At 52.5% G+C, this 21,099-nt stretch overlaps 7 protein-coding genes across 7 annotated transcripts; 3 read left to right on the top strand and 4 right to left on the bottom strand.

The window, feature by feature from the left end:
* Positions 1-942: 942 nt before the first annotated feature.
* On the bottom strand, positions 943-2,909 carry IAQ61_011035 (uncharacterized protein; the record flags this gene model as incomplete). The annotated part of the gene is made up of 2 exons (XM_003835057.2): positions 943-2,315; positions 2,372-2,909. 2 exons carry the CDS (start codon positions 2,907-2,909, stop codon positions 943-945), a joined length of 1,911 nt encoding a protein of 636 aa, XP_003835105.2.
* A 1,002-nt stretch (positions 2,910-3,911) lies between these two features.
* On the bottom strand, positions 3,912-5,880 carry IAQ61_011034 (uncharacterized protein; the record flags this gene model as incomplete). Its single annotated transcript, XM_003835055.2, has 6 exons — positions 3,912-3,938; positions 4,021-4,367; positions 4,421-4,998; positions 5,048-5,137; positions 5,190-5,636; positions 5,714-5,880. 6 exons carry the CDS (start codon positions 5,878-5,880, stop codon positions 3,912-3,914), a joined length of 1,656 nt encoding a protein of 551 aa, XP_003835103.2.
* A 473-nt stretch (positions 5,881-6,353) lies between these two features.
* On the top strand, positions 6,354-10,139 carry IAQ61_011033 (uncharacterized protein). Its single transcript, XM_066099024.1, has 7 exons — positions 6,354-6,580; positions 6,646-6,769; positions 6,829-7,017; positions 7,068-7,578; positions 7,626-8,090; positions 8,142-9,290; positions 9,340-10,139. Exons 1-7 carry the CDS (start codon positions 6,571-6,573, stop codon positions 9,433-9,435), a joined length of 2,544 nt encoding a protein of 847 aa, XP_065951182.1. The 5' UTR covers positions 6,354-6,570; the 3' UTR covers positions 9,436-10,139.
* Positions 10,140-11,172: 1,033 nt separating this feature from the next.
* Positions 11,173-13,115, top strand: IAQ61_011032 (uncharacterized protein; the record flags this gene model as incomplete). The annotated part of the gene is made up of 3 exons (XM_003835053.2): positions 11,173-11,257; positions 11,529-11,742; positions 11,810-13,115. Coding segments are annotated over 3 exons (1,605 nt in total), but the record flags the coding sequence as incomplete, so codon positions are not given.
* Positions 13,116-13,201: 86 nt separating this feature from the next.
* On the bottom strand, positions 13,202-14,127 carry IAQ61_011031 (uncharacterized protein; the record flags this gene model as incomplete). The annotated part of the gene is made up of 2 exons (XM_003835052.1): positions 13,202-13,701; positions 13,773-14,127. The coding sequence occupies 2 exons, from the start codon at positions 14,125-14,127 to the stop codon at positions 13,202-13,204; spliced, it is 855 nt and encodes a 284-aa protein (XP_003835100.1).
* Positions 14,128-14,465: 338 nt separating this feature from the next.
* Positions 14,466-17,511, top strand: IAQ61_011030 (uncharacterized protein; the record flags this gene model as incomplete). Its single annotated transcript, XM_003835051.2, has 2 exons — positions 14,466-15,009; positions 15,059-17,511. The coding sequence occupies 2 exons, from the start codon at positions 14,466-14,468 to the stop codon at positions 17,509-17,511; spliced, it is 2,997 nt and encodes a 998-aa protein (XP_003835099.2).
* Positions 17,512-18,117: 606 nt separating this feature from the next.
* Positions 18,118-21,091, bottom strand: IAQ61_011029 (uncharacterized protein; the record flags this gene model as incomplete). The annotated part of the gene is made up of 5 exons (XM_066099023.1): positions 20,814-21,091; positions 20,662-20,763; positions 20,474-20,524; positions 18,566-20,340; positions 18,118-18,498 (listed from the first exon to the last, which is right to left on the bottom strand). Exons 1-5 carry the CDS (start codon positions 21,040-21,042, stop codon positions 18,118-18,120), a joined length of 2,538 nt encoding a protein of 845 aa, XP_065951181.1. The 5' UTR covers positions 21,043-21,091.
* Between the last annotated feature and the right edge of the window lie 8 nt (positions 21,092-21,099).

Genomic DNA, 21,099 nt, shown 5'->3' with positions numbered 1-21,099 from the left:
CAATACGTGGACTTGGTTCCAGATTCGAGGGTAGCAAACAGGCAGACACACAAGTCGTGCGTTGTCTTCTTGAACTATTCCTTTTCTTTTCTTCTCTTTTCAAATCACACAAATCTCTCCATGTATCCCCGCTATCCTCTTCTTGCTATGCTTGACACAAATCTTCACACCTTGTCCTCTCTTGATTTCTCCGTTTCCCGTTTCCCTTTCTATTTTACCCTTCCCGTTTCCCGTTTCCCCTGGTCTCTTCCCAGAACGACACAATTGCAACTGCCCTTCTTTCCCTCGCAGATTCCCAAGGTACCCCGATCACCGGCCTGTCCAAAATACCTCGGGGGCCGAGTCGGGAAAACAGAGTAGAGATTTTCGAAACGCAAGATGTCGCAAACGAAACACTGCGTAGAACAATCCTAGCTTCTCTCTCTGGCAAGATGTGCGCGTGCGTTTCAACAATCGACGATTTCCGGTGTGTAAGGAGGAGGAGGAGGGTGAGGGGCAAGATGGGTAGATTTCCATGCAAGGGTTCCACAGGAAGATAGTCATACTTTCAGACTTGCCCCACCAACTCCGGGTTTGGAACACAACAACGGATCCAAACGGACTGAATCAACAAACGACACGCAGGACTGAAATAGAGGGAGACTAGATGGGAGGCAGTTCCCAGTTTCGTACAAAACGTGGGAGATTTTGAGACAAGTAGAGAATTTGTGCAATGGATGATATTGGGATTACAGGTAGGCTTATATGCACTGGGACAGGCAGACGGGGTAGGAGTATATCTTGTTTCTCTTTGGAATACCGTCGCTCATCCTACCAATGATGATCATCGTGAACTCGCTATGCTTATTACAGCCGCACATCGCCCGAGTGATAGAAACCTTGCAAAAAAAATGATAGAACAACTCCCCCAGTCCAAAAACACACGTCGTACCTCTCTCTCAATTACGCCATACTCAGCCCCGTCCCACTCCGTCTCAACCTGCCACTCCTCGTCGAACTTCCACTCGCCCTTGAACTCGCCCTCACCCGCCCTGCCATATCCTCTTCCTTGACCAATCTCAAAATCTCAATCCCCTTCTCCGTCTTCCCCAACCTCGCCACAATCGCCGTATTCTCCCTCTGCAACTCGCCAATCTGCTCCTTGAGTAGCTTATTCTCCTCTTCGGCAATTTCCATCCGTGACTTGTACTCGTCCCGCTCCCGCTGCGCTTTACTCAGCTGGTTCTTGTCTGCCTCCTTTTGCTGACGAGCAAGGAGCTTCCGCGTCTCCTTTTCGCGACGCTCTTCGAGTTTCCGAATCTCCCTCTGGAATTTGTCTTCTTGTTTCTTGCGATCGCGTTGGTGTCTTTCCGCGGCCTTGTCAAATTCTTTCTGCGACTTGGAAGACTCGCTTTGCAGGTCGATCGACTGTTTTTCACGCGCTTGGTCGAGCTTCTCTTTGAGATGCCGCTTTCGGTCCTCGATTTTGGCCATTTCGCGCGCGTGTGGACTGTCGCTCGAGGTCAAGGGCACAGACTGTTCCGATGCGGTGGATGGGGTGACAATAGAGTTGTCGATAGGAAGGCCATCCGGCGCGGTGGTGTACTGCTCAGCAGAGGCAAAGGAGTCTACCGAAGAGCATGTACTAGACGAGAGGCTAGATGTCGGCCGGTGGAGAGGGTTATATCCTTCGGGCAGATATGCGTCCATGGACTGCCGTAGTTGATTCAGGTACCCCTCTTGTTTGACTGACTTTGCTCCTGTCGTTCCTTGAGACCGTTGAGACAGCCGTCTGACCGCTGGAGATGGCCTGTCCACTATACTTGTTCCAATACCTGCTGTGATGCCATTGGACTCTGCTATTGACAAATTTCGCCGTGGTTCTGCAACTTGAGGGGTGTCGTTTGCACCCTCTTGGCCAGTCTCGGTCTCGCCCGAGGCATCAGTTTGTTCCTTAGCGCATGCCCAGTCAAGGAATTTCACAGCGTCCATGACGATACTGCTGGGTACATTTCTCTCCACCATGAAACGAGGTATACCACCTCCAGGGTCACTTCGCGTGACCATTATCCATTCCACCGGATTCATTTCTTCGTCTGTGCTTCCTTGTAGGGGTATCTCACGGATCATCTCGATGGACTCATATATGCCCCGCACCAGACCATCCCGAGGAGGCGCACCTGGGTGCGATACTGGTATTGAGACGACCATGAAGTGTCGCGGAATGGTCTGACCGATCTTGGAGGCATCGCTCAGGCAGGTATCGGAGGTGATGAGCAGGGTGATGAATTCTCGAGGCGAAACCGGACCTGGAAACTGTGCAGATAACTGGTATACTGAATCTTGTCAGCCAAAATCAATCGCACTTGCGAGGGGCAACATTGCGGCTCACCTTGTAATTGCCCAATGCCATCTACTGTTATGTCCTCGAGACGTTGGTCTCCGCCAATTCCTCTGATGTTCCCCTCGCCGGGTCCACCCTGTACCTCGAGAGTCTCTGGGAACTCCCTCAGCATGGCACGCTTCCACTTGGCGAATCCCAAGCCTTCGGTCACACCTGTTCGCGCGAACCATGCGCCATGTCGATCGTGGCCTGCCATCTTGAAGACACTTATGCCCGTCGCCGCCTCCTTATTTCCCAACTTCACCGGCTTCCCCCATGCCTTCTGCAGTGCCTCATGTTCCTTGGCAGGCGGTGGCCTTCGCACCTCTGAAACAGTCAGGTCGGCTGCATTGAGAGCAGCTTGTGGCGTTGTGCGCGTGCGCTGGGCCGACTCGTATGGTATACCATTGGGAGGCGGAGGCACCGAATTCGCAATCAATTCTGCATTGGCGAGAATGGGAGGCAGGAAGCTCTTGAGGTCATCCGTAGGGATCTCGCTGAAGTCTTTGGGCCGGAGACACTCTAGCGCCTTGTGTAATTCGGCCATGGTGGATGAAGAAATACACGACCAGCGGCGCAGTGGGGACTACGCTGGAACGTGGGAACGGATAGAGAGCAAGCAAAAGGGCAATAGACTTGTTTTCCTGTCGTGGCTACTTGCTACTCCCGAGCAGACCCTGTGAGCACGATTCCGACGCAGCCGATGGTAAAACCCGTTACAAGGCGGTGACGACGGATGAGATCACTGCGCTACGAACAAAGTGGGGAGAGAGCATTTGACAGTTGGATTCGGGCAAAGGTTCAAAGGGCAAAGCACAAGTAACTGGCCAGTACTATACAGGGCTGTAAGTTTACCTGTAAAGGAACCGCGGATGTAGAAAGGCCAGCCAGGGTTGTTTGCACTCGAGGTACCGACGTCATCCCTGCTTATCATGGCATGGGCTTTGCTTTGTGTGGCTCTGGTTGTGTTCCCCCTGCACTTCCGAATCCCCGCCACGCACTACGTCACATTACTCTACACTCTAGAGTTACCCCCAGTGATTCTGTGCTCTCGTCTTCGTTGTGCGTTGGAGCCAGGGGACATGTGCGGATAAGTCGGAATAGGCCACCATGTACGACACACAGGAACCATGGGGGAGGTGGGGGAAGCATACTGGAGAGTCTGGGTTCACATCGAGCCAAGATCAGAGGAAGCCAGCGTCCACTTGTAGTCCGTGGCCATTTGCGGGAGAATTCATTCAGGGTCAAACATCTAACCAAAGCACAAAAACAGCCAAGGTAACCTTGCAGTTCAGTAGTCGAGTCGTCAAATATTGTACTTGTAGTCCTAGTTAGGTATTCATATACGTGTGGTCCGTGCTGGCATGGGCACTTGATGAAGGAAGGGCAAAGGGCGACGATGCAAGGAACTTTGCGAGACTATTGAACACGGTTCTATCACGTCCAACTATGTACAGAGAAGGATATTTCGCGGATCTAAGTAATGCACCTCACCAATTGTCAAAACTAAGCTAAACTAAGCCCCACCCTACAATATATACCACCCCCCTTAGACCAAAACATACAAAGCGCACATCTAAAGCTTTGTTAGTCATCCTGTCACATCACACAGAGAGAGAGAGAGTGAGGGAGAGTGAGGGAGGGAGGATCAAACTCACCATGCTGAGGCCTGAAATCATAGTACACCAGAACAACACATTGTTTAGCAACGTGCGCCCCTTCACCCACTTGCTCCTCTGCACCATCACTATAGGCATTTGGAGCATCATGGCCATGAATCCATAGCCACGGAACTTCCTCGTTATACATCCCATGACCAGCTCATGGGCTAGCGCGGAAATGAGAAACGTGAGTGCTGTAGCCACCGGCCGCGACATGTGATTTTGCGATGCCGAGTAGACGTGTCGGCGCAAAAACCGATGAACAGGTATGTTCCATTCGCGACTGAATTCGAGCCAGTCGCAGCTGTTCCACCAATCGGCATAGAATTGACGGTCGGCAAAGCCTGCGGTTTCAGTTCAGTATTACGACACGATGAATGGGGGTTACCCAGCTTACGAGTGATTTCTGCAAAGGCCCCCAAGACGTATTCGAAGATGACGAGGAACGCAAGCAAAAATGTAATCATGAAGGGAAACAGTAAGCGTCCAACCGTTTCACCCATGATCAGGGCAAAATCAAGAGAACTGCTCGAGTTGTGTAATCGTATCGCGGATTCTTCCAGGACCGGAAGGATGAATTCCTCGGCCGTGATAATCATCAGGAAAATACAGCCGAATACTGCGAGGGCTTTATAGAAGAGCTCCAGCCAGCGAATGTGGGTATTGCGAGGATATTCTAGCTCGTAACAGAGCGTTGGACAGAAAATGAAGTCGGTGAAATTGGCAAGAGTCAGGTTCTCGGGATAGGAAACACGACCTAGTGGAGATGCAAGTTCAAAGGCAAGGTCCTCGCGGAGTTGGGTCACATATTCTGCGTTGGGTTCTTTGGGCTCAGACTGAGACGAAGGCTGCGTATTCTCATGGAGATGGGTGCGGGGCTTGGGATATCGAACGGCAGCTGCTTTACTGGCCCTGCCTGGGTGGTCTAGGTCGTTCAAACGTCGCAACGTCTCACTCAGGTGTCCGTTGTAGAAGCTGCCATAGTTAGCAACTCAGTAGTCAAGCGTCATAAAACTGTTCTTACGCATAAGAGTGCATCTTCATGAAAATGGCAAGCAGGTGCAAGGTGAAAAAGACTTGGGCTGTCCAGCTCCAGTCACGGATGAACGGGTACCTTATTCCACATCAGCATGACTTTGCAAATGCGAATTTAGGAGTGTACGTACGTTGTCCAGAATGACAGCCAGATGATTTGGTAGACACTCTGGATCATCATCCCCAGATGGTTCCAGCGCAAGGCTTCGACGTTGAGGAAGAGCCTCTGCAGCGGCAACGACAGCGCTGTGCTGAAGACCATGGCACCATCCACCAGGCCCAGTTCGACTACCTTCTCCTTGAAGAGCGCCCATTGTTTGATCCGGAAAGGATATCCAGTCTCTGATAAGTTGCGCAGCATGGTCGTAATCACCATGATTGCCAGTCCAATCCAAAACAAGACGAAGAAGCCGCGAAAGTCATGATAGTCGCTGTTGGGATCGAAATGAGAGACGCGGTCCACGTATTCGATCGTAGGGAACATGCGTCGCTTCTGCTGAGCTCGAATCTGCCGACGCGCTGAGGATGAGGCCAGAAAGGAGGGCGGGGCATCTGCGGGGATCGGTGTTGATCGACCACTGTATGGTGGGTAGGTACAGTGTCAGCTACTGAGTTGTTCCAAGTGGTTGAAGCAGCAAGTATTTCTTCGACGCACCTCGAGACGACTGAACCGGGCTCTGAAGGTTGGGCATTCTTGCCGAACCCTTCGTCGCTCAGTCGGGGTTTAAGCAAGTCGATGCGCGTGGGTTTGCGCGGTCTTGGAGCGTGATACTCGCCATCCCCACTGTGAGGCTTGGTGTCAACGGAGCTAGATTCAGCCATCATGAAGGCTTCTGTGTGGGCATGTTGGGGAGTCGCAAAGGCGCGGAGGGTGCGGGTATTGAAGATGAGGTCAGCCCAGGATGCAACATCAGCAGTCTGCCTGCCCTGCTCACTAGTAGCTCTCAAGTGGCAGTGTGTGACGTGCGTGTGGTGAAGAGGCCGCAGACACGTGCAGGGTACGGCCGGCGGTCAGTGAAGCCAAAAAAAAAGGGGGGGAGGAGGGGGGTCCAGATCAAAGGGAATACTGTACAGAGGGTTATGATTACATTCGAATATATACCAATATACCATATGCCGGCTCATAAGACTACCTATCCGCCGAAACTATACAACTACGATGCAATCCTGTTGTCTGCCCAGGTGGAGCTCTTCGGGGAGTTGGCGGTGGCGCGAGTCAGGACAGCCGTCAGGGTCTTGAAGGAGCGACTGTGCGTCCGACGCTCAGGAACAACGATAGACCGAGTCAGCTGGGGGGGGGGGTTAACCGGAAGGGAACATTGCAGCCATACGCCTTCGACTAAGATATCGCCAGCAGCGATTCTCAGAGGGATTGTGGAAGCACACCCAATTCAAACACGTTTCCCAAACAACCCCCCCCCCCCACTCTTCACTTCCCTTCTCTGCTTCCCTCGGCCGCCCTTCGATTGTCTACTTCCACGTTCCGCCGGTGGGGTCCTAGAGGCCACCACAATGACTTCGCGTACGCCAAGCATCCCGACTCCATTCGCGGAACATGATGTGTGCTAAGGGTGTATATACATATAGTCAAGCAGTTCATCCGGAACGTGCGCGCTGCCAAAACAATCGCCGACGAGCGGGCGGTAGTGCAGAAAGAGAGTGCAGCCATCCGTGCAAGCTTTCGAGAGGAGAGCCACGACTCGAATGTGAGGTGTGTCTGCCTTCACTCCTCTTGCCTAGCCAGAGATCACATACTCATGATGCACCCAGGAGAAACAATGTCGCAAAGCTACTCTATCTCTTCACGCTGGGGGAACGGACGCATTTTGGACAGATAGAATGTCTGAAGCTGTTGGCCTCGCCGCGCTTTGCGGACAAGCGATTGGGCTACTTGGGCACCATGCTGTTACTGGACGAGAACCAAGAAGTCTTGACCCTGGTTACAAACTCTCTGAAAAAGTACGTGGCTGCCAGAGTGGTCTGCAGTGCGACAGTTAACACGAGTGTAGCGATTTGAACCACCCCAACCAGTACATCGTTGGCCTCGCTCTGTGCACCCTAGGCAACATCGCTTCTGTCGAAATGGCCCGAGATTTGTTCCCAGAAGTCGAGACAATTATAGCAAGCGCCAACCCATATATACGACGAAAAGCAGCTCTCTGCGCCATGCGAATCTGCCGAAAGGTCCCTGATCTACAAGAACATTTCCTGGAGAAGGCCAAGTTGCTCTTGCAGGACCGCAACCATGGAGTACTCTTGTGCGGAATCACGCTGGTAGCGAACCTTTGCGAGGCCGATGAGGCCGATGACGACGAACAGGGCGTCAGGGACATGTTCAAGCCAGTCGTCCCCGCGCTGGTCAAGATCTTAAAGGGCCTCTCTTCGTCCGGCTATGCTCCTGAGCACGATGTGACGGGCATAACAGATCCTTTTCTCCAGTGCAAACTCTTGCAGCTACTTCGTGTCTTAGCACGTGGCGACGCAGAGGTCAGCGAACAGATTAACGATATCCTTGCCCAGGTATGTGCTGCGCGGAATTCATTTGGATTCCAAGCTGATTTGCATAGGTTGCAACCAATACGGACTCCTCTAAGAATGTTGGAAACTCAATCTTGTACGAAGCAGTCCTCACCATCCTTGACATCGAGGCCGACTCAGGCCTTCGTGTGCTAGGTGTCAACATCCTTGGAAAGTTCCTGTCAAACAGAGACAACAACATCCGATATGTTGCTCTCAATACCCTTATCAAAGTAGTAGCGGTTGAGCCAAATGCTGTTCAGCGACACCGTAACACAATCCTGGACTGTCTGCGAGATCCTGATATCAGCATTCGGAGAAGGGCGCTTGACCTAAGTTTTACACTCATCAACGAGAGTAATGTTCGGGTCCTAATTCGTGAACTGCTTGCTTTCCTAGAAGTTGCCGACAATGAGTTCAAGCCTGTGATGACATCACAAATTGGCATCGCCGCAGATCGTTTCGCTCCCAACAAACGATGGCACGTTGATACCATGCTACGCGTCTTGAAGCTCGTGAGTCGTCGTTGTTAACGAATAAGGTGTGACGAACTAACATGTGAATAGGCCGGAAACTACGTGAAGGAACAAATATTATCCTCATTCGTCCGACTGATCGCCACCACTCCTGACCTACAAACATATTCTGTTCAAAAGCTCTACGCTGCGCTGAAGGAGGATATCACGCAAGAAGGTCTTACTCTTGCTGGTTCTTGGGTCATTGGAGAATATGGCGATGCACTCCTACAGGGAGGCCAACCTGAAGAGGAAGAGCTTGTTCAAGACATCAAGGAAAGTGACATTGTCGAACTCTTTGAGACAATTCTTGGCAGCAGCTACGCGGGTCTTGTTGTTCAACAGTACATTGTCACAGCCTCGATGAAGCTCACCACTCGGTTGAGTGATGCGGCCCAAATCGAGCGTCTTCGGAGATTACTACAAAGATATGCAGTAAACCTCGATGTAGAAACCCAGCAACGTGCAGTTGAATATGGTAATCTCTTCGGCCATGATCAAATTAGGAGGGGGGTTCTCGAGAAGATGCCAGCGCCTGAGATCCGCGAAGAGTCAAGAGTACTTGGAGAAGCGACCAAGAAAAGGCATTCGAAAGTCATCAATAAGAAGAAGCCTGCACAAGCAGCAACAGAGGACCTGTTGCTCGATCTGATGGGTGATTCAGGCCCATCAATGGAAGCGAATGGCGCCGCCAATGGCACTCAGCACAGCCAAGACCTTTTGGCAGACATTATGGGAGGAGGGCCTTCCAATTCGTCGCCTCCTCCCGCCTCCTCAACGCCTCAGTCGAATGTTGCGAACATTATGGATTTGTTCAACTCCGGACCATCGAGCTCTCCTGCACCTTCACAATCAAGACCGCCTCCACAGGCTGCATCTATGGATCTGGTCGGAGGACTCGGTGGCATATCATCGCCGCCTCCTCAAACGTCATTACCGTCTGCTGCTTCTGGCCCACCCGCACATCCAGCATACAACAAGAATGGTCTTCAGATCACTTTCCAACTGAAGCGAGACGCAAACGCTGTACAACTCCTGGCACGATTCCGCAACACAGGCAGCTTTGCCCCGCTCTCGGGAGTAAACTTGCAAGCCGCCGTACCGAAAAGTCAAAAACTACAACTACAACCCATCAGCACAACCGAGCTAGACAGTGGCCAGGACGCGACACAACAAATGAGAGTCACATCCGTCAATGGAGTAAGTTGCTTTAACTCTTCCAACATGCAAGGTGCTAATGATGCTGCAGCCACCACCGGCAAGGCTGAAACTACGGCTCAAGGTTACATACTCGGCCAGTAGCGGATCTATTACTGAACAAGTGGACTGGGCCGAACCTATGTAGGCTTACCAAATGTGCGCGAGCTTACTGTAGGGGCAGTACAATATGAAACTGAATGCAATGCACGATGACTTCTTGACATATGCCATGATGGCCACCATGACACATTTGTCTCAGTCTGATTGCGGGATTGACTGGCTCGTGATGTCTGAAGCGCTGGCGGGCCGGGGCGGGGATAAAGTGCGGGATCAACGGCGCTACAAAAGCTTGGCAATCGAAAGCATGATCGCCGCCCGCCTGTTGCAGCTCTCTCATCCTTGGCAACTGCAGAAGACAGTGCCCCTTTTGGTAGCGTGCCATGCAGCGTGCCATGCAATTCCAAGTTTGTGAACATGAAGCATGCTCTCTTCTACTCGGTCGACGACTATCAGTTACGCTGCAAAGAAGGGGCCGACATGAGACCGGCTTGCTTGTCTAGACTTCAGCCAGGCGCTGAACTTGCGAGCGTGATCGCAGCATGGAAAAAGAGTGTGTATTCGTCATCCCACATGTAGAGCTGACTATCTACAAAGTAGTTCCCTCGATAAGCAAGCTACTACAGTCATTTGCATGTCAGTTGTTTACACTTGGGCAGGTGGCAGAGACAAAGTCATGCGATCTCCTTCGTGCAGCCTGCTCTGCATCCACCTCCTACATCTGCCACTCACGGTGACTCGCCGCACAGTAGGTGATAGCTGTAAGCAGTGCGTATAGGAATTGGTATTGCTGCTACAAATTGAATGTCTATACCAAAACTAGTGTTATAGTAGAGTAGGTTTGAAAGTGGTGTTCTATGATCGACCGATCGATCTATCAATCTGGTGCCAGAAATCAAACGTTGCCGCCCCTCACGCTGCCTAGATCGGTCCCACCATGGTGTAATGATGGCCGGTCAAGCTGCATAGTAGCTGATCCTATCCCATGAATCAGTCGCACTACCGGTAACTGGAATCAAACGGCTAGGCAAAATGATGCAAACTTGCAACTCCTAAGCTGGGAGAATAGTCATGCTGAGTAGATATACTGTCCTCTTACTAGGCCTTGCATACGGGAGTGACTACCTACTGTAACTCCCCTTATGATAAGACTTGTATCCTACTAAATTCTACTAAGGATCGAGTGTTGCATATCACTGACTACGTGATACTACCGTAAATGGGTATTAGAGTTTAGCTCGTAGAAGACTAATAAATTTGGTAGATGATAAAACCCCATCTTGAATTCTTGTTTTCGCAGTCTTTTCAGCCAAGGACTAACTAACCTACCTATTTCACCTACTACCCAAGCTGCCCTACCATTGCAACTTGTGATTGGCGTAGAAGTGAATTCTCCGAGTCACCGCCGTAGTACCATGTCTCGTTTAGATATTTGCAGAAGTTTGCTGCGCCGCAAGCGTCCGTTCCGCGATAAAGTGAATCCAGCGATGCGGTATGGTACGCCCTAATTTCCCAATCACTGTACTTTATATTCGGTGCATGGACATTATTGTCAGTTTGATATTTCATCTCTTTTGCTAGATCCCATCATCTGAACGATGACTCTCTCTTTCGACGAAAGCAGCGCAAAAGACTTGGGCAGATGAATCCTGCAGGCATCAAGGAAGAGGCTCCAAGTCCAGCAACAACCTTGCAATAGACGTAATGCAGTAAGCTCACAAGACTCATGGACATCAGTCCAATATTGAATCCAACGTTGTCACCTTCTTGTTAAGATCGCCGTCATGTGCAGTTGGCACATGCCTGTCCCCAACCCGTTCCAAGATCTGCAGTAGCGGGGGTCCCCACTCCTCTCGACTATGGTGATAACTACAAGCACGTTGGAAAAGCTGGGACAAACGGCTTTGACAGTGGGTCATGCTGTCATCTTAATACATTTAGCTTCCTTTTGGGAATGGCTCAAAGTCTGGGGTGCCATATCACAGTCCTCGCACCGGCATCACCGGGATGATAGGCAGAACCACACCCGTTTGTTGTGGATAGTTAGCACCCCAGCTGCAAACACAGGGCTTTTGCAGGCTCAACATATATAGTGTGGCTTTATGCTGGTTCGTACCTATTTTTTTAACCCGGCATACTCTTCTCCTGCAGTCTGAGTCATGTTTTGTTTACCGTGCGTAGGGTTCGGAGCTGCTTGCTTCTCCCTGGTATCTGCGCTGCCTTCCAATCGGCCACAAGACTTGCACTTCGAAAATAATGTCAGGAGGCAGGAAGGAAGTTTGGAGCGAGCGCAGGCTGTCGTTGACACTTTCAAACTGAGCTGGGAAGGCTACTACAAATATGCGTTTCCGAACGATGAACTCAAGCCTGTAACAAATGGCTTCAGCAACTCAAGGTGATTAGTACCATAACCCGCGATAACCGGCAGAAGAGCAGTCTCCATTCTAACATACGACCTAAAGGAATGGATGGGGTGCGTCAGCAGTCGATGCACTATCCACCGCCCTTGTCATGGGCGAGAAGGAGATTGTGAATCAAATCATCGAATTTGTCCCCACGATCAACTGGAGCGAGACGTCAATCGATGTGTCGCTCTTCGAGACCACCATTCGCTACTTAGGTGGCATGCTCTCCGGCTACGACCTTCTCAAAGGTCCATTGGCAGACCTAGCAGAAAATCAAGACAATGTCGATGCGCTCCTCACACAGTCAATCAATCTCGCCAACAACCTCAGCTACGCCTTTGAAACGCCCAGCGGCATGCCCCATAACAATCTCGACTTCTCAGACCGTAGCTACGTGGGCAAGACAACGGGACTCGCAGTAGCAGGAACTTTGATCCTCGAATGGACACGCCTTGCCGATTTGTCTGGAAACCAAACCTACGCTGACCTCGTGAACAAGGCGGAACAATACCTCCTTAATCCGACGCCTGCATCTTCCGAACCTTTTCCAGGACTCGTAGGTACTGATATCGACGTAGCAACCGGAGCTTTTCTCGACGCTGCCGGAGGCTGGATAGGTGGCGCAGACAGCTTCTATGAATACCTGATCAAGATGTATGTCTACAACCCTACCACCTTTGCTGAGCTGCGCGATGCCTGGATCCTCGCTGCAGACAGCACAATGGAGTATCTCACCTCGCGTCCCGTCCCACGACCCGATATCACCTTCGTCAGCACCTACGACCGCACCGAGACGCAGGCCAGATCCCAGCATCTCGCCTGCTTTGATGGCGGAAACTTCATTCTCGGCGGCCAAGTCCTGAAAGAGGTGAAATATATCGACTATGGACTTGAGTTGGTGAATGGATGCCACGAAACGTACATACAGACGGCCACGCGAATTGGACCGGAATCCTGGTCTTGGAACGAAACCACCGTGCCCGCAGATCAGTCCTCCTTCTTCAGCACCACGGGCTTCTACATTACAGATTCGGGCTACCAATTGCGACCCGAAGTCATTGAGAGCTATTACTATGCCTACCGCGCCACTGGCGATGCAAAGTATCAGGACTGGGCGTGGGATGCTTTTGTCGCCATCAATGCGACGACGAGGGTGGGCAGCGGGTATTCGAGCATCAGCGATGTGAATGAGGTTGGGGGTGGCAATCATACGAATTTCCAGGAGAGCTTTTGGTTTGCCGAAGTGTTGAAGTACAGTTACTTGATTCAGGCGGGCGAGGTAGAGTGGCAGGTGGGTAAGGATGGGGTTAATGAGTGGGTGTTCAATACCGAGGCGCATCCCGTGAAGGTTAGGAAGACCTAGTGTGAGGTATCTTGTATAACGGTTTACGTAGAGGTACTTTGTACAGGCGGGTGCGGAGAACAGATGGGCAACTTGTAAATGCGCGCTCATTCGAAGAAACCTCCGTCACTATCGTTCTCTTCTTCTTGCTGTTGTGCAACCTGTGCCCTCCTTTCGCGACGGTTACCTCCTACTACTCTGAGATTAGCTCCGGTGGCCTTTGGCTTCACGAATGGCTTCTTTGTCTGCTCCTTCTTTGGTGCAGCGGGTATCCCCTCCTTGCTGTTTCTCAGCGCGTCGAGTGTGCCCTCTTCTGTGGCTACCTCGACCTTCCGCCACATATCCAAGTCGCCTTTCGGTCCATCAACCTCCTTGCTGCTCTTCCCTTGCGCATCTGAGTCATCGTCGCTTGCGCCTGCGGGTTTGTCCTTCTTCGACTTGGGGTACATGGACGAGTATGGCTTCATGAGCGGGTAGTATATCGCATAGTTGACGTCAATCTCTGCATTATGCACGCGCCGCCTCAATTCCGCTTTCTTCTCTTCATCTTCCTCAGCTGCATGCTCTTTCTTCAACCGCTTAAGTATCCTCGTCGCCTTTTGGCGGTCTACAACAGATTAGCATGACCGTCTTCCGTGGATTTTCTTCTTCAACTCCACAGACTGCGAGATTACTAACCAAAGAATCGCACTTGATGATATTTGCCAATCATCTTCTGTCGATACGCCGCCTCTCTGCTTCCCTCGATCTTCTCCTCCAGCTCGTGCTCACACGCCTCTAATTCACGCTCTCGTTCGATCCGTGTACTCGCCGACATCTTGTGATCGCCTACATGGTCCACATGCGCAAGCAGTCGCTTCAAGTCCCGTATCCGACTTTTCAGCGCGTGAATGCTGGGGCCGCTGTCCGAGTCGTGTTTTATTTGCGGTCGTTTGCGCTTGTGTGGTGCGTCGCTGCTGCCCACAGGCTTGAAAGGGCGGAATTTCTTTGATGGACCGTTGGTCGTATCGCCGTATTTGCGTTTTTGCGACATTTTGTTGTTGGCGTGTCTGGTGATGCTTCCTGAGAGAGATATCAGATGTAGATAGACAGCAGGACGGCTTTCGTAGCCGGGGAAAGTTTTAGCGGGGCCGGGGCAGAATTCACGTCACCGCCCGACAGGATGCCAAGCCAGATCACGAGTCCCTGCCTTCACCCAGTGCATATCTGATTGGCTCTTTGGCCTCTATCCAGTATCCCAGGGACGGCATGTACTATCTCTTTTGTATCTTACACTTAATCCTAATGTCACCATGAGCCTCATTCGCCACTGATATATCCCCAACATTTACCACTGGTGTACCGCGGCTTCGTGGTACCCTGCTCATTACCATGGAAGCGGCAATCCGATGGTCACCTCACTCCACTCGGGAAGACCCACGTTTCCTCATCATCGATGTCGCCGGCAATCGCCTCCGTCTCTGCCAAATTGACTCTTTTGCCAAAGCTAAAGTCTCGTATCGTCAAATATGCATCCGTGACAAACTCCCCAACTATACCGCCTTCGATTGGTCCAAAAAGGATCCCAGTATCGTCGCTATTGGATCTGCGTCTGGAGAAGCCACTCTTGTGACTTTGGACCCTGATAAGCCGGATACAGACTACACACACTCATTCTCGATTCGACACCAGAGGAAGTGCAATTCTATTGCTTTTAGCAGTAAGAATTTACTTGCTACCGGGTTGGATCGCGTGAGGAACGATGTTTGCTTGAACATCTATGATATTAACGATTCGCGGTTTACGTCCAGAGATGAGCCGTACAAGAAGCTCGCAAGCTCCGAGGCGGTATCAAGCATCAAGTTTTTTAATGGTCAGCCAGATACACTTGTTGCGGGCGTATCGAGACAGTATCTCAGAATCTATGATCTTAGAGGTAAGCCTTTGTGGGACTTGAGACGAGGGACATTGCTTATGAGGTGTAGACTCTGGCACAACGGGAATCGCCCAGTTCCAGACGAGGCAGGTGCACAATATTGCCATTGATCCTTTGGATGAAAACTACTTCCTTTCAGCTGGGACAGCTGGAGATCCCACGGTCACAGTATGGGACACGCGGTTTGTGAAGCAACGAGGGACATCAAACGACGCTGCGAACACTGGTGCTGTTCTGGAGTTCAAGCCAATTGTCGACAATCCCCAGTCTACGTCGATTTGGAGTCTACGATATTCTGGAACGAAAAGAGGGACCTTTGGTGTTCTTGCAAATACAGGAGAATTCAAAATAGTAGAACTCGCACAACATACACATCACACCTCGCAACCATTGGATCCTCCTTTTGGCCGCCCGTGGACAGCTCCATATTATGTTAGAACCTCCCATCGCCTACGGTATCCAGTCTATGACAAGGATCACCGCCAGGATAAAAAGGATCGCGTGATGGCATACGATTTCATGACTATCGGTAATCCACTTTCTGGACAGTGTGCACTAGCATTGTTACCGAACCGCGAAGTGGAGGTGGTGAAAGTGCCTGCAACAGCTCCGCGACTGAATGTCAGTGCTCTGGGAGAAATTTACAGAGATCGAACCTGTATCGCGGGGCCCACACCGCTTCGTGGCACGGTGGCAGAGGATCTGATTGAAGTGCAGAATCAGGCTCTGGGCAAGAAGTATGGGTACAAGCAAGGCCGAAAAACCGATCTATCAACTAGTGTGGACAAATCGAATCTGGCCAATAGTCAACGCAGCCTCGCTCTACCATCAGCAACACTATCGAGTCACCAGTTGCACGAAGATCTCCTCAACCTTGGCTATCCAGAAGTGAGTGTATCACTGTGCGATTACCTAGCAGCACTCGATACCCCCAAGCGTCGAGTCATGGAAGGCTACTCGCTGGAGTGTTCTGAAAACAAAGCCATCGTTTCCAATGATCCGTGGTTGGTGGATGTATGGACACTGATAGACCGCATGGATGCTCTAGCTTCTGGTGATGGCATGGTAGGAAATGGCTTGGATCTCAAGTATCTGGGAGTTAGCTCGATATGGGAAAACGAACTCACAATGTACGACGAGCGACTCATCGACCCCGATGCTAAGACTAGCCAAGAAATGTTCAGCAATGCTGTAAAGGAGATTGTTGAAGCCATGGAATTCCCCGCTTTTGAAGGCGTCGAGACCGAGTATCCTGAGAACAGACAATTATGTCTAAGTCTATGCGGCTGGTCTCTTGATAAGCAGGGCGTCCAGCGGAGTTCCGATCAGCTTGCTGCCAATGGTGAAGTTTACAAGGCTATCGTCCTCGCCTTTTTCCAAGGCCACAAAGACGTTGCACTCACCCTCCTTCGATCTACTCTCCAGCAGAAGATACTTCCACAGGATGATATTGGTCTTGCCGCCGTCATCTCCTGTGCCTCTCCTTCTTCAGGCGTCTCCTCGGATCAACGTGCCGCCTGTGCCTGGATGGCAGACATGACGTCGGACCCGTATCTCAAATCCCTCCTCACATACTTTATTTCCGGCGAATGGACGAGTGTCGTAGGAATGAGTCAACTCTCACTCTCCGACCGTGTCGCCGTAGCCATAAAATACCTGCCGGACACCCAACTCTCCCACTTCCTCTCCACCATCACCTCGCGCTGCATCGCCGATGGGGATATATCCGGGCTCCTTCTCACGGGGCTAACCTCACGGGCACTCGACCTTCTTCAAGTCTACATTACAGCGCACCCGCCTCGCCTCCAGGACGCCGTGCTTCTCCTCTCCCGCGCCTGCCCCCTCTACGTCCAAGACGCACGCTGGGCCCTCTGGAAGGAAATCTACCTCTCCCACCTGCAAACCTTCCGCGCCTTCCTCCAACGCACCCGCTATATCAAACAACACAACGCCCGCTCCGTCACTCGTGAGGGCCGCAGCACAAACAAACCCACCCAACCTAGCCTCACCATCCGCTGTCTCAACTGCCAGCAAAACCTCGCGCTGAGAAAAGATCCACGAACAGCAAGGACAAGGCTCGTACCCACCACTTCGGCTTCGACCACAGCTGCACCCGGTCATGCCCACGCCCACGCCCACACCCCCACCAAACCCCTAACTCCCCAGCAACCAGTCTTCCCCACCGGAGGACGCCCGGGCACAAACACGACGGCCAAACAGACGGCCACCAAACACGGGACCACGTCCCCAGCCCTCGCGTGCCCCAACTGCGGCACCCAGATGCCCCGCTGCGGCCTGTGCATGATCTGGCTCGGCTCTCCTGATCCCAGCAAACCGGGGGCGGCGGAGACGCTGGCCAAGGAGGAGCTCGAGGCGCGGCTGATGGTGTTTTGCATGGCGTGTACGCATGGCTTTCATGGACATCATGCGCGCGAGTGGTTTGCACGGCATAGCATGTGTCCGGTGCCGGATTGTGGGTGCATGTGTGGGTTGTTGAAGTGAGATACGTCCGGTTTCTCTGAAGAGCGGGGGGTTAGTTTGAAGAGACATGGGGGAAACGGGGCTGTTGAAACGGTACATTGTTCTTGGCGGGGAATGTCGAGATGGAAACGAGTCTATGGATCCCATGATTGTATTCTAGTATTCCATCAGAACTCATGTGCCACCATGCATACATCTTAGAGAGCAGAAAGGAAATGAGCATGCTATCTTGGGATGAATTACAATCTAACATCATTCCATTTACCAATACTCCATCCATCTCTTTGCATCGAGGGCCACGAATTTGTACACTGCGAAACTTGCCGTCCCTCCATCACCCACTCATTCGATCCCCATCCTGCACAGAAACTAAAACAAGGGTATCGTATCGTATCGTTGCCAAACACTTTGACCTCCCTCTAGGCCGGTCAGCAGCTTTCGTCCCCTCCGTCAAAGGGGCAACTATCCTACAACGCTAAAAAAGAAGAAGAAAGAAGACGAGCAAAAGATGCAATAGGAAGACGCCATGACGATGCAAAACATGACAAAATGAAGGAGAAGAACATGCCAAGCCCCAAACAACCGGGCAGTAAGCCATCACCCGACAGGGCGAACCCTCTTCGCATCTCAATCCTGCCCGGCCATTTCGCTATCGTTGCCGAGATCCTCATCCATTTCGCCTTCACCTTCCTCAATGGCCATGCCATGCGCCTGTGCAGTCACTGCCATGACAACCCCATCGCCATCCTCGACTTCATTATACATGGTGCCCTCGTTGTCGCCAAACGACGACTCGCGATCTTCGTGCTGCCCATTGGTGTTGAGAAAGACGCGGAGTCGTTGCACGCCAACGCCACTAAAGACGCAAAAGACATCGCGTTGGTGCTCGCTAAACTCTGGTGGGGCTTCGCGACAGAAGACGAGGAGGTCGTCGCGGAGAAAGGCTTGGACGCCGGTCAGACTGAGGTGGGTAAGACGGGGGCAGTTGTTGAGGAGTGCGTGAATGCCCTGGGAGATTTGTTAGTACAGCCCTTGATCACTCACATGGAGTTTGGACGAGGAGGGCATGACCTACCTGAAGCGTGAGGTTGGTGCAGTAGCTGAGATGGACTCGCTCGAGCACGCTAATGGCTATGGGCCCGTTGGAGCCGACTTGTTTCGGCTTCGCAAGGGCCCAGATGCTGCGATCTGTAATGGCGGCGCACTTGACCAGGCCGATTCGCTTGAGCTTTGGCAGCGTCGCTAGTTGCATGACCGAGGCATCGGTAAGATTTGTGCAGCAGGCCAGGTCAATGTACCGAATGCGGTTACATTGCTTGACCAGCTGTGCGACACCGGTATCGGTGATACGCGAGCAGTGTCCCAAGTGAATGTAATGGAGATTCTTGCCGAGACGTGTAATCGCCAGAACAGCTCGGTCTGTGATGTTGCGGCACTTGGCGAGCACGAGGTTGCGGAGTCGTGGGGCTGCGTAGATGATCTTTTGGACCCCGGCATCCTGTAGTTCTCCGCAGTCTGTGAGATCTAGGATGCGCAAGCAGTCGTACGTGGCCTCGGAGGGAAGGCGCAAAAAGGCTTGATCGGTAATCTTCCAGCAATGCGCTAGCCGCAGCTCGCGGAGATTGGGGCCTTCGGTGATGAGCGTCGTAATGGAGTCGTCGTCGAGGTTCTTGCAGTCGTGGAGATCAATCTCGAGAATGTAACGACAGTGTAGGGCAAAGGCGATGATGCTCTTGTCGCTCAGCTGCGAGCAGCCATTCAGCTTGAGCCGCTTGAGATGTCTACAGCTCTTGGCGACGGCCTCGAGCGACTCGTCGGTAATCTTCTTGCAGTTGGTAATGTTGAGGCCTTGCAGGCGGATTGCGTGTTGTGCCAGGGCGAACATGGTCTTATCGGTGATGGATTCCACATTGGTCACGTCGAGGGCCAAGAGACTCCGGTTGTCCTCGAGCATGGAGACCAGACTCAAGTCGGTCAGTTTGGAACAGTTGGTCAGGGTCAGCCGCTCCACGCGCTTGCAAGACGAAAGCGGTTGCAGGGTGCCATCGCTGACTTCGCTGCCCAACGTGGACAGGTTCAGGCGCTTGATGAGGCTGCTGTAGTCGAAGAAGCTGTTGGCTGTCCGTATGGTTTGTATGACGCTCTTCACGTTGGACCACTTGTTGGTCGAGGGCCGGTGCCAGAGCAGGCCCACGCTATTCCGGGCCCAGAGGTTGGAGACGAGCATGCAGTTCTTGAGGTCGTTGGGCGACGACAGCTTGGCGAAGATGGCTATCATGAGCTCGGCGGGGAGCCGGGAGATGGGCGAGAGACGGTGCTGCTCTTCGATGGCCCGCCGGCGAGCCTCGTCGTCCGAGTCGGGGGAGAGGGAGGGAGCGAGGGAGGATAGCGAGTCGTTGGACTGCATCATGATGGAGTCCTTGTCGTCGTCGAAGCCGCGCTCAGGCGAGGTTGAGGCGGACGAGTCGGAGCCCGAAGCGCTGGTATCTCGTTCGCGTCTGCGTGCACGCGTCATGTTGGCTGGTCTGTCTGCTGGTCTATTGGAGGGTCTGTCTGCGGGTCTATCGGTGCTGGTGGCCGTGGCCGTGGTGGTCGTGGATGGGCGGGCGATGGGGCTGAGGGGACCGAGTTTTGGAAGGGCGCTCATGGTGGGCGTGAGTGGGATGGAGCAGGTTTCGGGGTGGGAGGCAGTTGCCGAGGAGGTGTAGGGTTTCGAGTGGGGGTGGATGTGGTGGTTTCTGGTTTGGGCTGGAATGGGAACAGCCTCGTCAGGTTGACGACAGGCGCCGGCGATGGAACTGTGGCGGCGGATGGGCGGGTCGACTAGGGGCGGGCCCGCTTGCTCTTGGGCTAGGAAAAGCAGTTGTCGCGTGTGGGTGTGTGTGTGTGGGTGTGTATGTGTGGGTGTGTATGTGTGGGTGTGTATGTGTGGGGATGGGTGGGCAGCAAGCAGTGCAAGAGGAGAGGAGGTCTGGCGGCTGACCAGACGGGTTGTTGTTGACAGTGAGGGCGGGATCAGCCTTATTGGTGAGGGCTGGGTGGTGGTAGAGGAGAGTAGAGTAGAGTAGAGTAGTAGGTACTGTTAGCTTACAAGGGTGTTCTGTGAGCCGGCCAGCGAGGTCCGGTCACATGCAGTTCAGTTGGAGTGCCCAGTGGGATTCTACCAACTACCTACACAGTCTGTGCAGATGGGCGGCAGGCTACCGGTACGGGCGTTTACGTTGTCACGTGCTGCCACAATGGGCTTCTGGTGATGGGAACAGGACACCGGATCTATGTCATGGTATAGGATGGCAAAGAGATGATGATATGGTACAAGTTACTTGGCTTGGATGCGTGCAGTTGTCGTTTAATCACGGCAAGAACGATGAAGGAGTGCGCCACCTTTGGATTGGCAGATACATACACACACACACACACACACACCACACAGGCGTGTTGGGCAGGCACGTCTGGAGCAAAAGGGCAAGAGCAGAGAGACCTGACAGCAAGCAAGGAAGGCGTCGTTGGTCTCTCGCTCGTCACTGCCTGCCAAGCAATGGGACCCTGCATTTGACTCTGAGAGCCCCCCGTGACTGCCCATCTTTCACTGGTTGGCCATCTGCTTCC

The sequence above is a fragment of the Plenodomus lingam genome, assembly GCF_022343315.1.
Source record: "Plenodomus lingam strain CAN1 chromosome Unknown contig_9, whole genome shotgun sequence".
Classification (NCBI taxonomy): domain Eukaryota; kingdom Fungi; phylum Ascomycota; class Dothideomycetes; order Pleosporales; family Leptosphaeriaceae; genus Plenodomus; species Plenodomus lingam.
This window is presented reverse-complemented; position numbering and strand designations above follow the sequence as displayed.

What these genes read in the sequence shown, in the direction of transcription:
- IAQ61_011033 (XM_066099024.1), top strand. An exon ending in TTAACGATATCCTTGCCCAG is followed by an intron (nt 7,579 to 7,625) that starts GTATGTGCTGCG and finishes TGATTTGCATAG; the next exon opens with GTTGCAACCAATACGGACTC. An exon ending in GAGTCACATCCGTCAATGGA is followed by an intron (nt 9,291 to 9,339) that starts GTAAGTTGCTTT and finishes ATGATGCTGCAG; the next exon opens with CCACCACCGGCAAGGCTGAA.